General features: G+C 43.2%; 1 protein-coding gene across 14 annotated transcripts in view; it reads left to right on the top strand.

Moving 5' to 3' along the window:
* Nucleotides 1–24945, top strand: part of CADPS (calcium dependent secretion activator) — a 1592252-nt gene that overhangs the window by 1033977 nt on the left and 533330 nt on the right. For all 14 annotated transcript variants that reach the window (XM_078661538.1, XM_078661533.1, XM_078661537.1 and 11 more), the window contains one exon: nt 19957–20113. In XM_078661538.1, coding sequence (XP_078517664.1) covers nt 19957–20113 — 157 coding nt within the window. The remainder of the gene's footprint in view (nt 1–19956; nt 20114–24945) is intronic.

Below are 24945 nucleotides of genomic sequence, written 5' to 3'. Positions count from 1 at the left end.
CGGACAAATCTGCTAAAACCTTTATCTTTTCAAGGAATAACCTGACTCAAAATGGCTGAGCATCAGATGGCAAAACATCAGGAAGTCTTATATTGCTGAATATGAAAATGTGCCTCATAGTACACAAGCTTTTATAATTCTCATACATGACCACCACTGTACAACTCAGCCTCTTTGGACTACTGTTGACACGTTTTCCTATAGGACTTTCTATAGACTAGATTTCATATGTTGTAACCTGCTCCTAGCTTCTGAACATCTATTATACATTGACATGCTCACTTCTTGGATCTCGACCCAAAAGAAGTTGGTGATGTGTGGGTTTACACATGAAGGTATGCAGTTTGGGTGGCTTCCAAACTAAAGAAAACCATTTTATTGGATGAATGGTCATCAAGAAGAATCTTTAACCTAAACTCAATCAATTTCTTTTATTTCACTTCTTAAGAAGAAAACCATAAAAGAATAATTAAGGCACATACAATAAAAAGTTTACAAAGTTAAAATAATTAGAAATCAATCAAAGATCCTAATTAGTTAGGATCTCATAGAAAAGAAGTTATACAAAGACAAATTTGATCAGATTACAAGAATGTTAAATACAGTTAGGCCCGCCTAGCTTGAATAGAATTCAGACCACAATACAAGGGTGAAATATTCCTCAACCTCAATTGTGCATAAAGCATACAGAACAAAATTAAGTGCAGCGTATGCTGAACCGAAGATGAATCACAGCCACAAGGGCCCAAACATTTGACCTGGTGGTAGACCGTTGGCACTGCAAGTAAATAGTGTACCAAATTTAATTTGAACCATGTTGAAATGTAACAATGATTTGTACTTGGCACTGAGGCAAAATTTGGTTTCATGAACAAGGTAGATTTCAAATGAGTGTGAGCTTGCACAGGGGTTTATTTAATTCATGATTTCTGTCTTGTCTCCTATGGGAGAGGAAGTAAATTTTACTCTATCGCAGGTCTCATTTCCCAATACAGTCCGGATTATCAAAAAGTTCCAGACACCGAAGCACTCTGAAATCATATAAAATGTAATTCAACCAAGGGATCAAATGCTCCCCATCAAGGTTCATAAAATAACTCAAAATGGCTCAATTAAACTCAGTTTAACTGATAACCCAGAGAGAGAGCTATCTGAGTAAGGGACATAGGCCAAGGACATCAGAAATATAGCACAAACCTAATTACTCATGAGCTACATGTATAGGGATGCTCTGAGGAAGCAACGGGAAACATCTTGCAAAACTATCCTATACAGATTATGATGTGGAGGTATCCACATAGCCCAAATATTGCTACCATATGAAATGGCGGGAGCACATTTAGCTTGGTAAATCTTTAATATAGTTTTCAATGGTTTGTTCTCTAGTCTAGAGGCAACATTTTAAATAGCAGAAACAAAGTTGTTTTTTGAAAGTCAAGAGCATGGACTATGACTTTTTATTGTCAACTTTTACACCCAATTTGGAGAACTCTGAGTCCCTACTAAGTTCATGTCCTTGAACAAACTGTCTTTTTTGTTGATTTAGGGCTGGCTATCATTATATGTGATTCCTAAAGTTGGTGCAAAGGTCAAGGGAGTTCATGAGGTGACAAAAGATTCATGTAGGTGCCTGTGACCTTGAGATAGTCTTGTTATCAGGACAGCATCATCAGAATAAAGAATAGTTAGAAAAGGTCCAGCACCCTCATGAGGCAAATCCTTGGCATCTCTGAGAAGTACAGCTTCCATTTGGTTAATATACAGAGTAAATAGGAATGGGGCTGACTCTCATCTTGATCCCACAACTGAGTTGTTCCATTTTATGGTCCATTTTTATGAGATATTTGATGACTTTGAATGATTTGTTACCTTTATTTTCTTGACAATAAAAAAGGTCCAAAAAACAATGGTACGCACGCCTTTTTATCAATGTCATACAGATGGTGGAACTGCCTTCCTGTTGCTTTAAGTCATACTGGTCAACTGATGCCTTTAGGAAGGCATTTAAGCCACATCTGTATTTAGCACATCCCTTCTGATGGCACACAAGCACTTACATGGCATGAGGTTGATTACTATTATATACATGCTTTTGAGATTTGATAAAGTTAAATAGCACAATTCTTCAGTAGCAGGTGCTGTTTTTAGGTTTCATCAACTCTGATAATCCAAAATTCATATATCAAAGCATAGATGAGTTATTCTATTTTTTTCTAAAACTGGGACACAGCTGTTTCTCTCTATACATTGCAAAAGTCCATATGGCAGACTAAATTTGTTTTTCCTTGTATTCTAAGTACTACCTACATGTAGAGAAATTAGGCTTTTATGCATTTGAAGTAAGTTATCACAGAAAAAGTAGATTTTCAGTTCCTCTTTACACCACTCTTTGAATTCCAGGCCAGAAGCTTGCAACGTCTTAAAAGTTGTCCAGGAATTTGCATTAAAGACAAATTTAGAGTAGATTCCATTCGCCAAGGATGTCATGGGTTACATTCATATAATCTCAGTCTTGTAAAAATTATTGGATAAAAACATAGCTTTCTCTCAAAAGGCAAAAACACAAAAGGGCATAATTTCAATCTGTTTTGACTTCCCATTTAGATAATTTCAAATATGAATGTACTGATCTCAGGAATATAGTAAATAATGTAAGGAGTAGTTGAAAAATTCAGTGGAATGTATTTTAGTGCCGTTCTCTTCTGTGGCACTTTAGCCAAATTTTAGTGAGTAATTCACAATATCGGAAGTTACTACATTACATTCACGACATGGACATACTAATACATTATTACATTGCAAGAATATTACTAAGTAGGTCTTTTTTATGCATGGACATATATGATTGTGTAGCTGAAGTTTTACCACACAGTTATAGATTTACTGTACATATTTAGCCACATGATTTGCAGATTTCACAAAAAAGAAGTTTGTAAATCCAATAAATGAAAATGTATCAGTTGAAAAAAATGGGCGTAATTTGTTTGTTTGCTGCATAAAGTAGACTATTTTGCTGGGAACACTGATGGAATATCGGAACCAAAAATATTGTGTGGACAGAATATTTTGTCAAAAATATTGAGGAACAATATATCATAAGTGCAAATAGATGAGTATTGATTTACTATATTTAACTCCACATCTTTGTACCTTGAAGATATATATAACATCAAGGTGCATATTTGTGAAGTTATACATGGTAAAAACTTTAGTTACCTATAGAAACTTACCTTCTCAATATTGTTGTCCTTATTCTTGACACAATATCTTGTCCCATATTTTTATTTCCGATATTCTGCCTAAATACAGCTTGCTGCATTATTTTGGCCTCAATGCTGCTAAATCATAGCAGCTCTGGCAGTGGTGAATCTCTGCATAGTGGTTAAGGCTTGTTTTCATGATGATAAAATCCTGCTGTTAATATATGCTTGTCAAACACCATGAGAGGCACCTGCCTGACAAAACTAGATTAAAAAGGCTATTTAGATTATGACATTGTTCTGCGCTTTTATTCAGGCCAGGAATCAGATGACAAGGATACTGTTAATTGACCATTAGTGATTACGGGTGGGCTACAATACATTAAATAAAATCATTAATTGCTCCCTGTTCATGTCTATCCAATTGCTTCCTATGGTATTATTTTGAGGGAAAGACCAATGGTTAACATAGAAAAGTTAAACAAATGTAGGGACTGTGTCATTTCTACTGCAACAATAACAGAAAATGTAGCACTTTATAGGTGGGGCATGTCAATAAAGTTAAATAGATTGGTATTTTTAAAATAGTAATACAGAAATAGCCAGAAACCATTTTGTAATTCCTTAAAACATTATACGGCTGTTCTCCCGACCTGAGATATAGATTTTCATTTTTTTAATATAATATGATTGAGTACATCAAGCTTAGAAACTTAAAGCATTTTAATTATTGTATGGGATTTCTGCTCCTTAAGAAATGCATATTTTCTTGGTCTTTTTTCCTCCAACTTTTCAAAGATTTAACATGGAAGAATGCAAATCAAAATTCCAGGTATTCATGTTATGTTATGTTAAAACGGGTCTTTTATAGCGCACGGCTACTCCTAGGAGTGTCCCGGCGCTTTGACAAAAACCCGAGAAAAAAGATACCGGGGCAGATGCAGGGCATAACAGGGAAATCAATGGGTAAAAAGCCAATCAATGGGTAAAAAGCCACTCAAACCATTCATAGGTGAGCTGAACTTCCTTTGTCGAAACCCAAGTCAAGTGGCTCTCAAATCCCCAAAGCATTTTAAACTACGAGTGCCAGCAAGCTCTTACTGATTGTGCTTATGTTGTTGTTTTTTTTATATATATTTTTTATTGATTTTCAAACAACCAACGTAGTTGAGCAACACAGCAATAATAAATGGATAAATGATAGCATATTATATCACAAGCTGCTTCTCACTGTGTCCCCCACCCCTATCCCACCCCCGCCACCTGTGTGCCTTAAGAGCCTGGTCTATAAACAATTAAGGTGTATCAGAATTCAATACAATAGTAATCGTGTGCAACAGTAATAGAGTATGGGGCATCAATTTTTTCTTTAGTGATCACCATTTGTCCCACTGACTGTACCCTAGTTCATTCTCCTTGTGCCAACGAGCCAACTGGGTCCCTCCGGTCCTCCTAGTCTGAACCCTCCTCTGAACCTGTGTCTGGAGCCTGCAATATTACAACTAAGGCCTCCTTGTCATTAGTAGTACATGGGGCCTGTTGTAGCCTTAGTGTACCTTCACTCTGCGCCCACTTGAGCAATTCCACCCGCCATCTCCCCACACCTGGTCCCTTAACTGATTTCCAATGCATTGTGATTTCCCTTTTGGCTAATACGAGGCCCAGTCTATAAATTTACTTGTCACTTTCGTTTTAGCTGTATGCGGGAACCAGTGTAGTAAACAAGTGCCCGGATCTAGTTCTATTGTATGATCAGTTATACTCCGCAGCAGTGCCAGCACTTCCTTCCAATATGTTCCCAACCTCGGGCATCCCCACATCATGTGCTGGAAGACGGCTCCCTCCAAACTGCATCTCGGGCACAGAGCGGCCACCGTATTGAAATATTGATTAATTTTGGCTGGTGTCAAGTACGCCCTATGCAGGACATAGAATTGTACCAATTGAAATCTAGCATTCCTCGTGCTCTTCCAGACTCTTCTAACCAACTGGACCCATGTGTTTTCAGGGATTTCCCTGCCAAGGTCCACTTCCCACATCTCCTGCAATGAGCGCAATGGTTCCAGAGCCTCAGTCAGCATGCGCATATAAAGGAACGTAATGGCCTTAACAGCTCCCGCCGCCATCACCACATATTGGCACACCATTGAGGTCCACGGTTCCGACAGACCCCCACCCCCCAATACCGCTGTATTGCCGAAATAAGCTCTGAATGTAGCAAATATTCTCCTCGCGGAAGATTGTATTTATGCTGAAGGGCCTGAAATATCAGCAGGGTTTCATTTTCGTAGAGGTCTCCCAGCACTTGTATTCCCAGTTAGCCAGTGCCGTCCAACCTCCACCATGTGGAAGGGCCGTGCACATACCCAGCGGTATACCCAGCGGTATCTCCGGGGCATACGGGAGAGTAAATACAGCCCGGCGCTGGCTCTGATTCCAGCACAATCTCAGCGTCCACTCTTCCGCAGTGAGTGGTTCAAGACTCATCTTCTGCTGAAGCACTACAAAGGACAAGATATAGCGTGGGATCCAGCACCCTACAGGGTCATCCAGGCCCCGGAACTCTCGAGCTACAGCTTGGGTGAGCCACTGTAATTGCGCTGCTAAAGAGTACCATTGAAAGTCCGGCACCGCCAAACCCCCATCAGCTCTCGGGCGTATCATTGTAGCCATAGCAACCCGCCGTCTGCTCGACCCCCAGATAAATCCTACAGCCATAGAGCGGAGTTGTCAGAAGAAGAATCCCGGCACCCAGACCGGCAACATCCGAAAATAATATAATAAACGTGGGAGCGCCACCATCTTCAGGAGCGCCACCCGACCGCTACCGATATCGACGATGTACTCCAGAACCCGAAACTACCCCTAAGTCCACGTATGGCCCAGCCCAAATTACCCTCCAACAAATCCTCGGGGGTATGATAGACATTGGTGCCTAAATAAGTTAAAGAGTGGGGCTCCCAGAGGATGCCCGCCACCTGCAAAGGGTTCAGCACAGCCGGCGCCACCGGAAACAAGCAGGTCTTTACCCAGTTTACCCTCAGCTCGGAGTACTGTCCAAACACATGGACCACGTGTCGCGTGCCCTCCAAAGCATATCTGTGTTTGCGAGAAAGATCAAAAAGTCATCCGTATGAAGGGAGATAAACTGCATATCCCCACGGAGGTATAAACCTGGATAATGCCTCCCAAACCGGACATGGGAGGTCAGAGGCTCAATGGCCAGGGAAAACAACAACGGAGAGAGCGGACATCCCTGCCGGTTGCCCTGCCCCACCCGGCAAGCTGATGAGATCGTCACTCCCGTCCGCACCCTAGCCGTCGCTGACTTATAGAGGAGTTCCGTCCACCCTACTGAGTCCGAACTTGTGTAGGACCCGGTACAAATACAGCTACTCTAGGCTGTCGAACACCTTCTCAATTTCAACTGAGAGAATCGCCGCTGCGGGGGTCTCACTATGATCCTCTCCCAAGATCCGCAGAAGGCGTCATACATTAGTCGCAGTATTGCATTTGAGGATAAAGTCCGCCTGGTCAGGATGGACCAGTTAGGTCATATAAGGAAGAAACCGGGTCGCAAGAATCCTACTCAGAATCTTATAGTCAGTTGTTAACATTGATAATGGGCGGTAGGCTGACCTAGACAATGCGTCCTTACCCGGCTTCAGCAACGGGATAATGATAGCCTCGCAAGTGGAATCTGGCAATCTCCCTAAGTTCCAGGCTTCCAGATAAACTGGCAGCAGTTTGGGGGCCAGGATGTCGACATATGTCGAGTAAAAATCAATCGGGAGAGCATCTGCTCCCGGGGTTTTCTTACGAGCCATATGTTTTATTGCACTACATATTTCCCCGACTGTGATCTCCTGTCCCAACATTTCCCCCTGGTCGCCCTCAAGGCGCGGCAGCCGTATCTCGACCAAGAACTCATCCAGCCCCTCACACACCCCCTCAACTTACTCTCATACAGGTCCGTATAAAATGCCAAGAACATCTCATTAATCACCTGTTGAGTATATTCCGGTATGCCCGCTGGGATGGTCAAAGCCAGGATGGGCGTACCCCTCGCGCCGGGTTTGCCAGCCACTCCAAGAGGGAGCCCATCTTATCTCTCTCCGCATGTGCCCACACCAAATACTCCTTGCGGTCAAAGCAGCACAATCTCTCTAACTGCGTCGCCACTCCCTCTCTTGCAGCTAAGACTTCTGCCTGTGCTCCCGGGTCCTCGGGATGATTTCTCTCTGCCCGATACAGCTGCAGGTCCTCCCTCTCTATATCTTGCAAAAACGTCTACTGCACTCCTGCTGTTATAGCAATACATAAGCCCCACACCACCACTTAAAGGCATCCCACTCCATGGCTAGTGCAGACGCCGTCCCTTCATTCTCAAGGAAATAATGCTGTGTTCCCTCCTGCACCTCTGTGCGAAACACCGGGTCTCCCAAAGCCTCTGGGCGTAATCGCCAGGTAGGAATCGCACGTCGTCCTGGTGACCACATCAGCACCAGTAGCAGTGGATTATGGTCCGATATTGTTTTCACCAGGTACTCACTATGTCGGATCAGCGCATGGACGTCCGGGGAGCACAACACCGCATCTAGCCGTACATGCAAGTCTTGTAGGGCAGAATAATAAGAAAGTTCTGCTCGCCCATATGCTGCGCACACCATGCATCTACCAGCCCCCACTCGGCCTGCCAATCTCTCCGGAGCTTCGAGAGCTTATGTACGGACGCCTGGGGTAGCAGCGGGTGCGATCTATCCATCTCAGTATCTGTGACTGAGTTGAACTCGCCCCCAAGAGCACTGAACTGGTCAACAATGACGCCAGCTTCCCAGATAACCGAGCAAAAAAAGGCATTTGTTCCACATTAGGGGCATACACACTGCACAGTGTCACAACTCTCCCATCCAACCTCCCCATAATAGCCACAAACCTCCCTTCAGGATCTACAATCTGTTGAGTCGGCTGGTAGGGAACCCCCGCCCTCACCCAAATCAGTGCACCCCTAGCAAAAGCAGAATATGTTGTATAAAAAAGCTGCCCCCTCCACCTACGCTGCAATGCCTGACCTTCAGCTCGGTCCTTATGAGTTTCTTGGAGAAAAGCTATCTGTACCCCTCTAGGCACTAGATGAGCATGGACCCTGTGGCATCTCAACATCATATGCATTCCCCGTACATTCCACATAATACATTTGAACTCAGGTGATGTCCCCATAGTGCAGATTATCTCTATTCAACAACTGCACTCCCTGCATTGGCACACGGGTGGCACTAACTATCCCAAAACAACCCCCAAATTATCCCCACCTCCCCTCCCCAGAGCAAGTTCTAAACAGCTAGTACCCATCCAAACTATCCACTAACAGTCCCTCTAGTAGCTACCAGGGATTCACGCTAGGAGTGAAACTAGGGGGGGAACTCTAGCGCCAAACTACATCCAAACGCCAAACCACACTATAACAAAAAAAGAATTCCATTCACCCTCGGTAGGGCCCCCAGACAGGTGGCCAACTGCACAATGCGACTGTCTACTCTCCCAAGCCCATCGAACTACTGAGTCTCTCCCAATCACCCCCGTCCAAAGGCTACAGTGCCAGGACCAGTCTACCCCTTTTACTAGTCACATGAGACTTTGCATAAGTTCAGGCATCCGCGATCTCGTCCGCCGTCCCTGGAGTGACATGTGGCAGAGTGGTACTACCTGTGTCTGCTCCATCTGAATCCATCCCTGCCTACCCCTTTTCTGAGTCGGTCACTCCCAGCAACGTTGTGCTGCTCGCCTGTGAGATCTCTGTCATGGCCTGCAGGGACACCGACCTCTCTCCGTCTGCGACGTGAAAGGCTTCTGTGCCTCAGGACGCCATCTTCTGGTACCCCGGGTATGGCGTGGTCATGGTGCCTCCGCTGTCTGCCCTCCAGTGCCTCCTGCTCCATCCGTCCCCGCCCGGTAGGCTTCCAACCAGATCCATGCCTCATCAGGGTCGCTATGGAAAAATGTTTTGCCATCCAATGTCACTCGCAAGGGCGCGGGGACCATCAGGGAGTATTGGATGCCCTTGTCTTGGAGGGCCTTCTTGACTGCCAGAAATGAGGCTCAATTGCGTTGTACCTCAAAAGTATAATCCGGGAACAGTGACACGTTATTATTGTCCACTCGGTATGGGCCTGCGGTGCGTGCTTTATGAAGCAGTAGGTCCCTGTCTTTATAATGGAGCAGGCGAGCCACCACAGCCTGGGTGGTCTCCCAGGTACCAACAGATGGGAAGGCACCCTGTGCACCCTCTCCAGGGTGTTGAACTGCCTCAGGCCCTCCGGGGCAACCTCGGTACGTAGCCATTGTTCCAGGTAGTCTATCATGCTGTCCCCTTCCACTCCTTCCGGAAGGCCCACCACCCTTATATTGTTCCATCTGTTGCACCCTTCGGCATCTTCGGCCCTCCATTCCAGCACTTAAAGCCTGCGAGTGACTTCTCCCATCTGAATATCCATTGCTTTCCGGGCCCGCTCCAAAACCTCCAAGGTAGCCTTAGCTTGCTTCATTCGGTCGGCCAGCTTCACATGGTCAGCCCGTAGGAGATCCAGTCCCAGCGACACTTGAGCAATTTCTTGTTGGAGCGCCTCCTTAGTGTCCGTGATGGCTCGGAGGATCTGGTTCACCTGCTGTTGCATCAACCCCTCTGAGGGCGGTTCAACCACGTCACGCTTCCGCTGTTCCACCGGTTTATCCTCCATGTCCGGTCTCACCTCCCAGCCCCTCCTGTAATCCGGTGACGTGGGTCCCCCCGTTGGATGGGAGTATGGGTTCTCTGAGTCGCTGGCTCTTGTCGCCCACTGCGCTCCCGGACGCCCTACACCTGTCCCTGTGACCCGCAAGTGTCGCAACTGGGCAGTCCACTCTCAGGCGCAACTTCTAGCCGCCAGACGAGGAGGCCCAGCAGGATCACAGCAGCCTTGTCATTAACCCCTGCGCTCAAGATAGCCTAGCGGGGATCTCCGGTTCGCCAAACTAGCCTAGTCAAACTAGCCTCTATGGGATGAGGGTCCAACAGTTAGTCACCTATCAAATGCTCCAATCCAGCGTTTATGGTCGCTGTAGGCCATAGGGGATGCCGGCTCCTGCCCACCAGTGTCGCCGCTCCCTCAATCACCAGATAGCATCCGGCCCGTCACGCCATCAGCTCCAGGGCACCCCGATTGACCCCCAGGGACTCCCGCTTCGCCAGCCTGCTAGCTGCGCCACATCCAGTCCCCACTGCCGGCTCCGGAGATCTGTCTGTAGCTACCACCCATCTCCACCGTAGTAGGCCACCCACGTCAAAGTGTCCAACAAGTTCACGCTGTTGCATACAGGTCTACCTGCGGGTAGCTCCACTTCACTCAGATTTCGTGAGGTCAGGGTTCCCCAGTGGCGTGCCGTGGCCATTGCCGCCTGCCCCAATCCGCGTGGCTGAGCAGGGTCCAACAGCAGGTAAGGCCGGGTCTCCACTTGCGGCCAAGTTTGCAGGCAGCAGCTTATTCTGTCCGCCACAGGGTGTTTTGCCATGAGCTATATTACAAAAACAGGTACACATATGTGAACAAACAAGGAGCCCTGTCTCATTTTTTAATTAATTTCTGATGAAATTTCCATAGACTTATATACAATCCTTAATGAATTGATCTTTTTTCCCACAAATAATTATTATTGTAAAGTATGCCAGCAATACAATAATTCATACAGAAAACAATAAATCACATTGCACTTATGGGTAGACAATACACAGTATCTGTTGTAGGTAATAAAGCTCTGCCCTCGTACCCTGACTAGACTCGACCTCAATATCCATATTGCAAAATGTAATGTGCAAAGCAACATTCAAACATTATGAAAAAGAGACAGGACAAAAACAGAACAGAACCAAAGGCAAAAGCTAAGCCATAATAACTAAATATGCTATAGGCAGTCAGAGTATAACATGGACTGGTCCCTGGGAGGGTCTATTGTCTTTCAGAGATGCCAATCACATACTATAAGGTATTTTGGGATGTGTATGCAAAAAGTGAGGACTGATGATAGGGGGTCTGCACTTCCCATCCAAGGCCCTGATAGGGGGAGAAGTTAGGGAGTGGGAAAGGACAGCCGCAGTAGGATAAAAACAAAAGGGAGTGGGAGTAGATCAGACCATTTTAGAGCATGTCATAGGCAGTTCTATGTTGTCTAACTAGAGGGGAGGAATAGGAGCTGCTCATTGTTGCTTAGTCATGGTGATGTAGTATGGTATCACTGTGTGCTAACCCGAGATTCAGGAATGGGACCAAATGTTTTCAAATGAATCTTTCTTGTCCAGGAGACAGTAGAAAAGCCTCTTATAGGGTGCTACGTTATACATCTCCATTAATTATGTGTGGGTAAGGTGATCACATGTCATTTGTGTTGTATGCAGAGCTTTGCCATGGTCAAGGCTATCAATAACAGCCATCTGGTATGAATTGAGAGATCAGGGAGGTCAGCAAAATCATGTAGCATAATCAGAGTTTGTGGCAGCGGGGAGTGAAGGTCAAGTACAAGACATAGTGTGTTGCCCATGCTAACCCATAAGTAGGAGCCTGCCGGGCAATCACATTGGGGAAGAGGTGTGGCGCCGCGGCCTGGGTGACTGACGCTGGATGCTGGGGATCACGGTTCGATCCCTGGATCCGGCAACAGGGGTCTGCCCAGCACATGCGACTCTGGGCAATAGCTCCCTTAATCTTCCCAACGGCCCCCAGTGCCGAGAGACCCCTTCGGGGGTGATTTGTGCGCTATACAAGTACTGGATTTACATTTTATTTATAGGATGTGTGTAAGGTCACAGTCTGGTTGTGCACATCTCCAGCAGCAGGTGTGGTGGAGGAGGCCTGAGGATGGCAAATTCGGGGGAGTCCAGTACCATTTTTGTATCGTTTTGAAGAGAAGGAATTTCATTCGCACCTCCCGTGTGCCTCTCGCCCGGTCCACTACCAGTTCCTTCCAGTCATCTATGTATTGTACATGTAATTTGCCTTGCCAGTGCATGCGGAGGTGCATTAGTAGTGGTTGGGAGTGGGGGTGTTGGATTACTAAGGGTCCTGACATCATCCCCTTGTATGTTGCCCAGGTTCTCAAGTAGTGATATATGGGAGAGTCCGGACATGCCATCACCAGGGTCTAAGGATACTATTTATACAGTGTAGTGCCATACCTGTGATGTAGGCAAGTGGAGTTTCGTCTGTAGGGAGGTAAAGGATTTCAAAACACCATCGTGGGTGATATTGTGTAATGTCCGGATACCCGTCTTTTCCAATGCTTTCCATGATAGCGGGTGGCCACCCACTGAATATCTGCATTATTACAGAAGGTGGGGGGCATTAGATGTAATCGGGTGGAGCTGTACAGTATTTTATGGATATGGTTTCAAATACATGCCCTTGTTTGCACAATGGGATTAGGAGTCAGCAATGTGGGTGTTTTGTGTCTGGAGAGGATATCCAGACCAGGCCGCTGTGGGTCAAGGCTTGTTCCAAACTGATCCAAAAGGGTGGGTCTGGAGACTGAAAGTCCACATGTGTCATCTGTGCCAAATGTAAGGTCTGATAATAGTCTATTCTGGATATCCCCAGCCCACCTCACCTCCTCTGCACCAATAGTTTGGAGAAGGACAAGCAGGGTCTTATGTCTCCCAATATGAACTATTTGATACCTTTATCTATCACACTTATGATGGCAGTATGTACAAGGAGTGGCAGCATAACCAGGATATAAGTAATGGGGGCTATGACCATCTTATCAGCTTGTGTTTTCCCCCACAGAGATAGGTATAAAATGGGTCAATATCCAGTATTCAATATTACTTTTAGCTATAATAAGGTCCAAGCTATCAGAGACCATGTGGTCCAGGCTGGTATTGATAAAGGTACTGAGGTACTTTAGCCAGCGCTGTTTCCATTAAAATGGAAATTCTGCTATAGCCACTTTTCTATTGGTATGAGAAATTAGTAAGGTTTATATTTTGTCCCAGTTGATCATGTAGCCTCATAAACAAGAGAAGGATACAATAAGGGACAAAAGGGCTGGTATAAATCTGTTCAGGTATGTGAGTGTAAGTAAGATATTGTCCGCATACAGGCGTATTTTTGCAAGGCCTGCAGTGGTGGAGATACCCTTTACCGCTGAATTGATCACTATGGATGCAGTATTCAAATAATGTAACAAAAAAAGCATGACAGCTTCCTGTATGTCATATCAAAGGACAGATTACCAACCTTTGCAAGATCAACTGAGTTTAAAAAGATCTTGAAATAAATATACTCCATAAAAACTATACACATTATCAACGTCATATATATTACCTCAAACAGAACCTTCTGTAAACACTGCTTTACCAATCCTACACCAGACCTAAATTTTAAAATATAGAGTGCAGAGTAAAAATATATAAAGGTGTCATTAATGTATATAAAAGTACCATGTGGCTGATTGGCAAAAGCTTGTATGAGTGTGGGAAATAGTACTACAGAAATACTATTTTACCTACTCTAACATGACCTGAATTGGCTCTGAACATTCAGATTTCTCTTATAAAATGTGCAAACATGGCCAGCCCTTTCTATTTGCATTAATTGTATAAGAATATCCCCTGAATATTCCCACTTTATTCCTATTTTTGATGCTTGGGGTAATACACGAAGGTGTGTAAGAGTATGTAAAAGAGTGCTACAGGAGTACACAATCATAAATGCCATTGAAATTGGGCCAATGTGTGGATGAGGATTAAAGAAGTGATGAAAAGTAAGAATTTGGTCATTAACAGCAATTATCAACAGTTATTTGAACTAATGTAAAAATGAAGAAAAGTACACCATTAATTAGACCATTGAGTACTGAGATCTGCATTGAAGAAAGTGAAAAGGTAGAGGGGGCTGATAAAGGCTGTGGCAGACCTTCTGCTCCAACATTTCAATGTCAGAAAAAACCTAGGGGTCCATTAGGATGGCGGACGGACTTTGTCCGTCCGCCATCCCGGTGGAAACGGGACCGTCCGCCACGTGTGCGGCGGTCCCGCCATAGCCATTATGATGCGCCCGCCACAGTGGCGGGCGCATCCAGCATTTTTAACATTGTGGCGGGTGGTGCTCTCAGCACCGCCCACCCAATGCTAAAAATGCAGGTTGTACATTGAAATGCTGGGGGGTACCATAGGTACCCCCCATGTGCACCCACCACCCCCTTCACCCTATGGGCCTGCAACGGGCCCCCAAAGCAAAGACCGTATGCCTTTCCGTGGAGGCATACGTTGTAATAGGATGTATGACGTTACAACGCATGCTATTACAACGCATGCCTTTACGACGCAAGTTTTACAACGCAAGTCGTTACAACGACTTGCGTTGGGGGGCGCTGGATAGTGAATAGTTTCATTTACTATTCCAACTCCAGTCCCCGTGAATAGTAGGGAAGGTGTTGGAAACTGTTCCCTATCCTAGAGCGCCACCCAGCACAAGTCGTTGTAAAAGCTGCGTTGTAATGGTTGCGTCTTAAAGGTACTTCGTTGTAACAGTTGCGTTGCAAAGGATGTTCCCCGTTGTAATAGCATGCGTTGTAATGTCATACATCCCTATTGCCACATGTGCTGGCCATGTGTACCTAGGCAGAGGGCCACTTCCCTGAGTGACTAGACTTTGAAACAATAGTGGTTCTAAACAAAGTGGGATGACCCCCCTGAGAGTGGGCCTCATACTGCCCGATCTCCTTCATTAATAGTGAAGTAAAATTATACTCCAAAATGTTGGCAAATAGGCTCCACAGGGTTGTACACATGCTAGTACATCTGGACTAATGATGCTTTATGTTTCAGTGTAGCACCAGGCATTGCATTCACAGGGCGCACTTGGTACTTGCATATCAACACCGCCTGGTAGTCGCATTCCTACTCATAGTTTTCAAGAAGGCCTATAACTCCCTAGATTGGGATTTTCTTTTGGATGTGCAGGGCCTTATCCGATTCGGGCCTAGATTTACATCCTACATATGGGTCCTCTACACTAAGCCCACAGCCCAGGTGTGTGTAAACGGTGTCCTACTGCAGGCCTTCCAGATACAATGGGGCACCAGATTGCCCACTGTCCACCTTATTCTTTGCTCTTGTGTTGAAACCACTGGCAACATGGGTGAGATGCGATGCATCGGTGTGAGGGTTCTAGTGGGGGAGTGGCCTGGAAGACCGCATAACACTTTAGGTGGATAATGTGCTGCTGCATTTGGCCCATCTGTAATCTACAGGACCACAGCATCTTCAGATGATGGAGTTGTATGGGCAGGCCTCTGGTCTGTGAGTTAATTATACCAAATCCCTTTAGGTGACCTTAAATGGGGATGCAGGAGCAATGACCTGGCAAACCCAGATTTGGGTCCTCAAGCTCAGTTTCCAATATTTGGGCATTCATGTCTCATTGCAGCCACTCCGCAAAATAGACACTTAACCTTGCCCCTGGTCACCAGGATGCAATGGGATCTCAAGAAGTGGGCACGGCTCCCACTCAGCATCTTCTTTAGGGTTGTGCTTTTGAGGATGGTGGTGCTACCACAGTTTTTATACGTTCTTCAAACCTTCCCATATGCAACCTCTCCAAGATGGCTTGTGGAAGTTCTTGCCAGGGTGAAATTCTTCCTATGGGCACAGCGGGTCTCCCGCATTGCATTTGTGAAGTGCACTCAATCCACATTATATGGGGGTATGGCAGCCACTGATATGCAACTCAACTATGGGGCTTTGTAACTGGTGGTTCTGAATGTTGGCTTCAGCGGGGCTGTGCGGATCCAGCTTTTCATACCTCAGTGGCTCTTCTGGGGTGTATCAACATCATAAGCATGCTAAATGGTGTGCCGATTCTGCACTTTGTGCAAGAGCTTTATAGAGTGGTATTCTCAGTACAGACGGCAGTGTAGTGTTGGACTGGGTGGGACTATAGAATCTCATTGCAGATCCCCCTATGGCAGGATAGTTGGTTGGAACAGACGACGTGACTTGAGGGGTTCAGAAGGTAGGATCTCATTGGCATCTCTAGGCTGAGGGATGTATGGCAGGGTTCCCATTTTCTGTTCTTCCAGGATCTCAAGCAGGCTTCGACCTTCAGCAATCTCGATTTTATCAGTTTTTACAACTCCGCCATGCTTTACGCGCCAATTCCGCACTCCAAGCCAGAGCTTTATAGAGTGGTATTCCGGGTGTGGAGTCCAGCGCAGCATTGGACTGGGTGGGAGATTAGAATCATATTGCAGACCCCGCTATGGCAGGGTTGCTGGTTAGAACAGATGACGCAGCTTGAGGGGTTCAGTAGGTGGAATGTCATTGGTATCTCTAGGCTGGGGGATGTATGGCAGGGTTCCCATATGCAGTCCTTGCAGGAACTTCAAGCAGACATCCACCTTCACCAATCCCAATTTGATCAATTTATGCATCTCTGCCATGCAGTCACAGGGACTCTATTGTTGTGGCCCCTGAGTTCAGCCCTTGGAAGCACAACTGATGATGGGTCTGCTGAGACGTGGAGGGATATCTCACCTTTATAAATCTTTAGTCAACAGCTCACCAGACCAGTTTACCCCCATGAAAGTCAGGTCGGAAGCATGGGTTGGCTCCTTGGAGGATGGCAAATGGAGAGAGGGCCTGGTGGTGCCAAGGGTGTTGGCGATCTCCTGCAGGCATTTGTCTGATTCAAATGAATTTCTTGCAGCTCACCAATCTGACTTCCACACACCTCTGAAGGGTGGAATGTTTCCCCAACTTCGTGTGTGGAACTTGGTAGGCCCTACTCTGTTAATGGCCTTAAGGACCTGGCATAAGGAGACATATATGTGGCAAGGGGTGTCCACATAGGCATAAGAAATTCTAGGAATGTTGTGTGGCTTATATGGCTGGAATGATTCGTAGGCTAATATTGTATGTGATGTTTACGTGTCTGCTTTACTTGACCATAAATGCTTTTAGTTATCACTATCTTAAACTCTTTAAAAGAAAAATCATTAGCATTTGGTTTATTAGAATTAAAGACACCAATTCATCATTGTAGTGTATATTTTTAGACGCCAACTGCATAATTGTTTACTACAATAGGAAATGTCCTAGAAAAATCAGACTAAGACATGGCCCATTAATTTTTCATTTTATACAACGAAATTGTATAAACTTGTTGAAAGTGTCTGGCCACATTAAAGCCCTACAGACTTAAAAAATGAACCACTACAGGCTCACACTATAATCACAAATACATAGGTCCTTTTTCGAATGCCCAATTAAATCATAAGGCTTGCACATACCATAAACAGTTTAGTACAGGCCTTCTCTGTGGCAGGCTACCTGTGTGCAGATACTAGGCTGAGTTAGACAGTGGACGCAATTGCTCAGCTGTAAAAGAGTGCACAAGGAGGATTTATTTATGGAACCCAATTCTTCACATTTATCCCTGCCTATTCTAAAGTCTTGTATTTCTGTGATCTAATTTCAAAGCTAATTTTACCTTATAGTGCTTTTAAATCTTTTATCTTTTGCTTTATTATTCCTCTGTGATTCCACTATGAATTATTTGACTGAAATCTCACCCAAAAATACTTGCTCTGTAGCAAAAATACTAGCCTCTCTACTCACAGCAATGTTAACAGGAGAATTACCAATCCAGTAGTCCATCCTGAAGATACTGGCAGTACAAATGTTTGCTAGAAAAATTCAAAATCTTTTACAGGCACACCACTGGGAAGGTGATGTTTGAAGGAAGTAATGTTGCTCACAACTGCTTCTCATCCAGTAGCCGAGCTGCTAGAGAGAATAGGAATTTTGGTTTGGCATAATACTTTCATATTCTCTTATACCTACAATCCCTTCAAATACTGTATGGGCTAGTTTACAGGCATTCATTCCATGATCCAAAAGATGGAGGACATCATGTAGAAGAAGGTGCCCTTTCATAAAGTGATACTGGCAACAGGAATACCACCCAGTTACACACATTATTAGTTCGTGTGCCACAACATTATTTCCTCAAACCATCCACAATGTAAGTCACTGCCTCCACCATCATAACTCTTGATATTTTTTATACTGTGATATTACTATGAGTAACACAGGTTATATAGTAGAGTGACCTGTGCGTCTACTTTCACCGATCCTTCTTTAGGTCTTGCATTGATTTACTCCTCCTCATTGTGTCGGTTTTAAGTCAGGAATAAAGAATCCCATGACTTGGTAAATAACATCTTCCTATGGCTTCCACATTTACAATTGCCTCTGTTCCTGAGGGCAGCATCCAATTTTTGGGAGCCTTTAGTGGACAGTTTCCCACTGACTTAGGCATCAGCACTTGCTTTCTTCCCTTCATATGTGTATTCTGACCTGAAACAGCAAAAAACGGAAACAAAAAAACACACCCACACGCACACATGCGCACACATTTACACACGCATATTTGACAAGCTGGAATTGCTCCATGTTTTTGTTTTCCTGCTCAATGAATGACACTCTCACTGCATTCACTTGTAAGACTAGTGAGTGATGCTGTTCTTATGGTGCTGGTAGTGTATGTGCCTTTTAAGTAATGTCTTTAGGTAGTCACATTTAACTGCAGTCCTTGGTATTTTCTTATTGGATAAAGACTGAAATACACAGTTGACATTGTTACTCATTCTGCATGTTCCCAGACAGAGGTGATCCTAAAACACGCATGCATGCGTTTGAAGCACATTCACATCGGAGATATGTTTGATGTGAATGCCACTCCAGAAACCCTATCCAGCCGATTTTATAAGGACCTGTAAGCATGACGAAGAGTTACTTCACTGATGTTTTTGAGTCTTCAACCTTTCCCTACCAAACTGTTTGATTTTCCCTGAACGTGTCTAGTCATGAATCAAAAATACTTTCTAAGCCCAATCAGCAAATGTTTTTAAAGTCTGTTCGCTGTTATGTTGAGTTATCATAAAATACCATTGTGGTGCATTGTAATTGGATTGTGATTTCACAGAAGCCTTATATTGTGTCACATCTGGCAATTGCTCCCATGTAAATAAACAATTAGGTGAAGGCTCATTAATTCAGTGAAGAAACTCCAATCTCCTAACATTCTATTTTTTAAGAATGACTACTACTTGATCACAGTAGTAAACAGCATGATCCTAAATTAAATCAGCCAGTTATTGTAATTGAATTTTTATCTTTAGCATGTCTGTAATTCAATATTCTGGACAGCAGAGGAATCTACAAGATGCAAGATACAAATGTGCACAATGGAGGTGCCAAACCTTCTATGCAGCAGCCGGAGTGAACTATAACAGCTGGAATGTTTGCCCTCTCCCTAACCCCCTGCTATCAGGCATCACAAGCTTTCAGCCACGGAATGGGAACTAACATGCAGAAGGAATCCCGATATACCAATTTCAACAATGCATGGGGTTCCTGAATTGTTTTCCATATACATTTGTCTTCTACTTTCTGCAGGAGGGAAGTGTGCATGGAAACACATTTGGTTTCACCATATACATTTGTAATGGTGCAGGACAGACTCCCCAAGTGATATTGCTCCATTCAACTCTTAACAGGGCACTTTATATTGTGTATGAGCTACATTTTGTCATGTTTTAAAGGCTTGCATAGGTTTTTATTTTACATGCAGCTTTCCCACAGAGAGGGTTTTAGGTTCGCCTTCATTTTGCCATTTATGGCTGATACATTTCTTTTTTTATTTTGTTTCCACCAAACCTAAAGGCTTTTGCTTGGTGGTCAGATTTAATGGTAGAGCACGCGGAGACCTTCCTCTCGCTGTTTGCAGTGGACATGGATGCTGCTTTAGAAGTTCAACCTCCGGACTCTTGGGACAGCTTTCCATTGTTTCAACTTCTGAACGATTTCCTCCGTACTGACTGTATGTATTACCTTCTGCTATTTTATCCCTTTATCTAAAACACTGTATGCAAGATTAATTTTTGTTTCTTTCAACATCGTGGAAAGATAGTGAATATGCATGAGAGTGCTAAAAATGCCTACTGATTGTGGTGCACTGTATTTTTTTACAGATCTAATTTTTAAAACTTTGCAAAGGAGATATGGGTTTGCACGATTGTAATGATTTTGATTTTTTGCCAGATATTGGAAAACACTGAGGGCCCGATTCACAGAACTAACTTAAGACAAAATCCTAAACTTACTACCATTTTGGTATTCACAGAAGGCACTTACTCATTTCGGTATTCACAGAAGGCACTTACTCATTTCGATATTCACAGAAGTTAGGAGTCCTAACTTTAGGACTCCTAAATGCCTTCTGTGAATACCGAAAGTCTTAAAGTTAGGATTTTTCTCAGTTTAGGAGTATTAAAGTTAGGACTCCTAACTTTAGGACTCCTAAACTGAGATAAATCCTAACTTTAAGACTTTCGGTATTCACAGAAGGCATTTAGGAGTCCTAAAGTTAGGAGTCCTAACTTTACTACTCCTAAACTGAGAAAAATCCTAACTTTAAGACTTTCGATATTCACAGAGGGCATTTAGGAGTCCTAAAGTTTGGAGTCCTAACTTTACTACTCCTAAACTGAGAAAAATCCTAACTTTAAGACTTTTGATATTCACAGAAGGCATTTAGGAGTCCTAAAATTAGGACTCCTAACTTCTGTGAATACTGAAATGAGTAAGTGCCTTCTGTGAATTCCAAAATGAGTAAGTGCCTTCTGTGAATACCAAAATGATAGTAAGTTCGGGATTTTGTCTTAAGTTAGTTCTGTGAATCGGGCCCTTTGGGCCTGATTTAGATATTGTAATCTCACTGGGGTAACCCAGTATCGTACAGAACCTGGGGATAGGTGCAGTATAGGATCAGTGGTTCTGCATCGTGAAAAAAACTTTAACTTTTATGCCCCCTTTCCAGATGGGATTTACAACATATGTGTAAGCAGCACACAACTGAAAAAGCAACAATTTTTATTCTACAAATCTTTTTTGTATTTGAAAAATGTATAGGTTAGACAAAATAACTGAATGACAATATGAAACATACACAACAAAATAGACATAAATATTTACAATAGTGACATGAATTGGTGACAGATTGTGACAATGCACATCAAAATACTCCACAAATGTTTAGAAAGAGACAACACATCAACATGAAACATCTATTGCTTAATTATATTACCAGCAATCACAGAAAACTCTAGCAAGACAACTTCAATTATATAGATCTTGCTGGGCTGAAAATTTGTTAGTTCTTGAACGTCGATGTTTTGACCCCTACTAACGAGTGTGTTTCATAAAAATCACAATGGGGTCTTCTTCAGGACAATAAACTGTTGTGCATACTTATCCTCTGCACACTCCGAGCAGCATTGCGGGAGATATGGAGGTCTAAACCTGATGAGTTAGGTAATTGATAGGACCTAGTCTGGCATAAGGAGATGATGGACAGAGCGCTGAAACTTTCCAGACACTCACCCCCAGTCACAGATCTGGGTTGAATCCATCATCGTTCTTTAGCTCACCTCGCCACCCCAGTTCAGACTCTGCTATATGCAAAACATTCTTGACCCTGTGCCTCATGGGAACAGTCCAGCCCAAACTGCCAAGGCATGTCTTCCCTGGATCGGAAAAAAGCATCCCCGGACCGGTTTCGGGCTTACAGCCCTCATCAGCCAAGCTAGCTTGAATTCAGTGGCAAAGTGAGCAAGGGACCCACATCTGGGCATACCCTGCCAACTTAGGGCAAGCAAAGCAAACACAAGGAGATGATGGACGGAGCGCTGAAACTTTTCAGACTCCCACCCCCAGTTGTTTTTGCATTTGTCACCACAAGTGAGGTGGGTATACCGAGATGTGGGTCCCGTGCTCTCCATGCCACTGGAATCAAGCTATCCTGGCTGATGAGGGGTGAAACCCCAAAACCAGTCCTAGGATGCTTGTTTTCAGTCCAGAGAGGACCTGGCCTGGCAGTTCGGGCTTGACTGTTGACCCATTGGGCGCAGGGTCAAGATTGATTTGCATATGGCTGGGTTCAGACTGGAATGGCATGGTGAGCAAAAACAAATAATGGATTTATGCCCAGATCTCTGTACTGGGGTGAAGGTGTGACATTGTTCTGCATTCTGTCCATCAATTGTTGTTTTTGCATTAGAACCTACGCTGTACCAGGTCTATCAACGAAAGTCACTTTTGGATTTAAGCTTTAAGGATTTATTGCTGATTCTCCGAGCCTGTGAGCCGGAGATTTTGGATGAGCACCCGAGCCTCCAACTACTTGAATTATCCTTGGACTGTTGAAGTATATTCCTTGATACCTCAAAAATATATATCAGTAACAAGACACCAGTGAATTTTGGGACCAATTTGAATACTCTTTATCTAATGGACAGTGCAATCCATTAAAGCAGTCTACAAGGGCATACACAATAGGTTATTGTCCTGAAGAAGACCCCATTGTGATTTTTATGAAACACAAGTCAGTAGGAGTCGAAACGTCAACGTTAAAGAACTAGCATCTTTTCAGCCCGGCAAGATCTATATAATTGAAGTAGTCTTGCTAGGGTTTTCTGTGATTGCAAGTAATATAATGAAGACATAGATGTTTCATGTTGATGTTTTGTCTCTTTCTAAATATTTGTGGAGTATTTTGATGTGTATTGTCACAATCTGTCACCAATTCATGTCACTATTGTAAATATGTATGTGCATTTTGTTGTGTATGTTGCATATTGTCATTTGGTTATTTTGTCTAACCTACTAATTTTTCAAATACAAAAAAGATTTGTGGATTCAAAATTGTTGCTTTTTCAGTTGTGGGCTGCTTACACATATGTTGTAAATCCTGTCTGGAAAGGGGGACATAAAAGTTAAAGTTTTTTCAGGTGGCAGAACCACTGTTCCAATGCTGATTTAGATTTCAGCAGACAAGTTACTCCATCACCAATGAGACAGATATCCCATCCGCCAAATTAAAAGTGCACTATATCCAATGGCACTAATAGTATGGCGGGCAGGATATCCATGATGCTTGTGACCTAGTAACCTGTCAACTCAAAATTGGACCCATAGCTATTGGAGAGTGAAAATGTTTTCGAAACATTTAAACATCAAATGTGAAAAAATAGTTCAGTGTTAATAATACAGCCTAATGTATCTGAATGTGAACCGAAAATAACCATAACCAATATCACCAGATTACCTAAATGTGCTAAAAATCATATTTTTGTCTTCAAAAGACAGACTTATGATAAGCTACACCCCTTTTTTTCATATTACATATGGGAAATGCCTGCTAGAATTTGGTATATGATTTTGAGAATTACATTTTAACAAGATAAATCCACTGTGTAATTCCTAGAAAATTGCCATTTGACATCAAATGTATTGCACATATTTTCTGCAGAGTATTTAGAGATATATAAATCAATATAGGAATAGGATTTATTGAAGTTTCTGCAATGTTATTCTTTCACAGTTTAAAGGGATTCCGTCCACAAATATGTACAATTTTAACCATTCAATTTTGACAAAGTTCCTCAAAATGTATGTTATGCAAAGGCCCAGATATATAAACATTGAGTTTCACAACAGCTATTGATAATCTATAGACTAATGGACACCTCAGACTTGTACAGATTCATTTTTTAACCAAACAAACAATAAAAGTTTATAATTAATTTTCAAGGACATAAAGTGAAGGAGTGGGAACAAAGATTTAAAACTAAAATGTCATCTGCATAAAGAACACTTTTTCTGTCCTAACCATTATTACAAAAATAACCATATCCCAGCCTTTTAACTAGAAGGAAGAATAGAGTATAGATGTTTAATTACCTGGATAAAATGATGACCTATCCCCAAACAAGTTAAAATATGCCAAAGATACTGCCAGTCAACCCAGCTAAAAGCTGTGGAGGTATCAACTGCGATGACAGCCATACCTAATTGATGGAAATGACTGGTGCCTATTGGGCCTTTAAGATCACCATCAATTCTAACCGGTGTCTACCTTTCTATGAAACCTTTCTAATCACTACAGGTTAAGCTCAGAAGTACTTCCATCTGATGATAAGAATTTTCGAAAATATTCTACTATCCATATCAAGCATAGAGATTGAACAATACTTTATTTTTACATCAAAATGGGCTCCTGCAGGTTTTAGGACTGTTGACATATTAGCTTCCCACAGCTCTGTTTTATAGCTTCCCCTTGTTAAATCATTGCCCACAAAATTAGCAGATGTCTTGTGCCAAAATGTGGTAAATCTGGATGGCCATCAGGATCATCTAGTTTGCCTTTATTGGCTGTGCTGATACAATTTTTGACCTTGTCCATTGTTTGTAATTTCCTGATTTTCTTTCTTTTTCTTTTTTTTATTGAGCAGTACCATCAGGAAACATCTAGTATTAACACAGTATAAGAAAAACAAAGAGAAACAAAATATTTTACATTAGAAGCACATCCCGTCTTAATTAAACACATAAAGTAAACAAAAATTAATCAATCAGTAAAAATTATCCTAGATACTTGAGCATTTCTTTGTTGACCCCACCCGCTTAGCATAAGCCTCTTCAAAACACTTTGTACGATGCATTTTATTCATCCATTTCCCAAATGAAGGTATTGTCATTGATCTCCAGTTTTGTAGTATCAATGAACAAGCAACTAACATCATAATGGCAAGAAAGCGCCCTTGAGATTCAGAAAGTATCACCTCCTTGCTACCTATACCAAACATAACTGCT

The sequence above is a fragment of the Lissotriton helveticus genome, chromosome 9 (genome assembly GCF_964261635.1).
Source record: "Lissotriton helveticus chromosome 9, aLisHel1.1, whole genome shotgun sequence".
NCBI lineage: Eukaryota > Metazoa > Chordata > Amphibia > Caudata > Salamandridae > Lissotriton > Lissotriton helveticus.
Note: the sequence above shows the minus strand (reverse complement) of the source record. Positions and strands in the feature narration are given on the sequence as shown.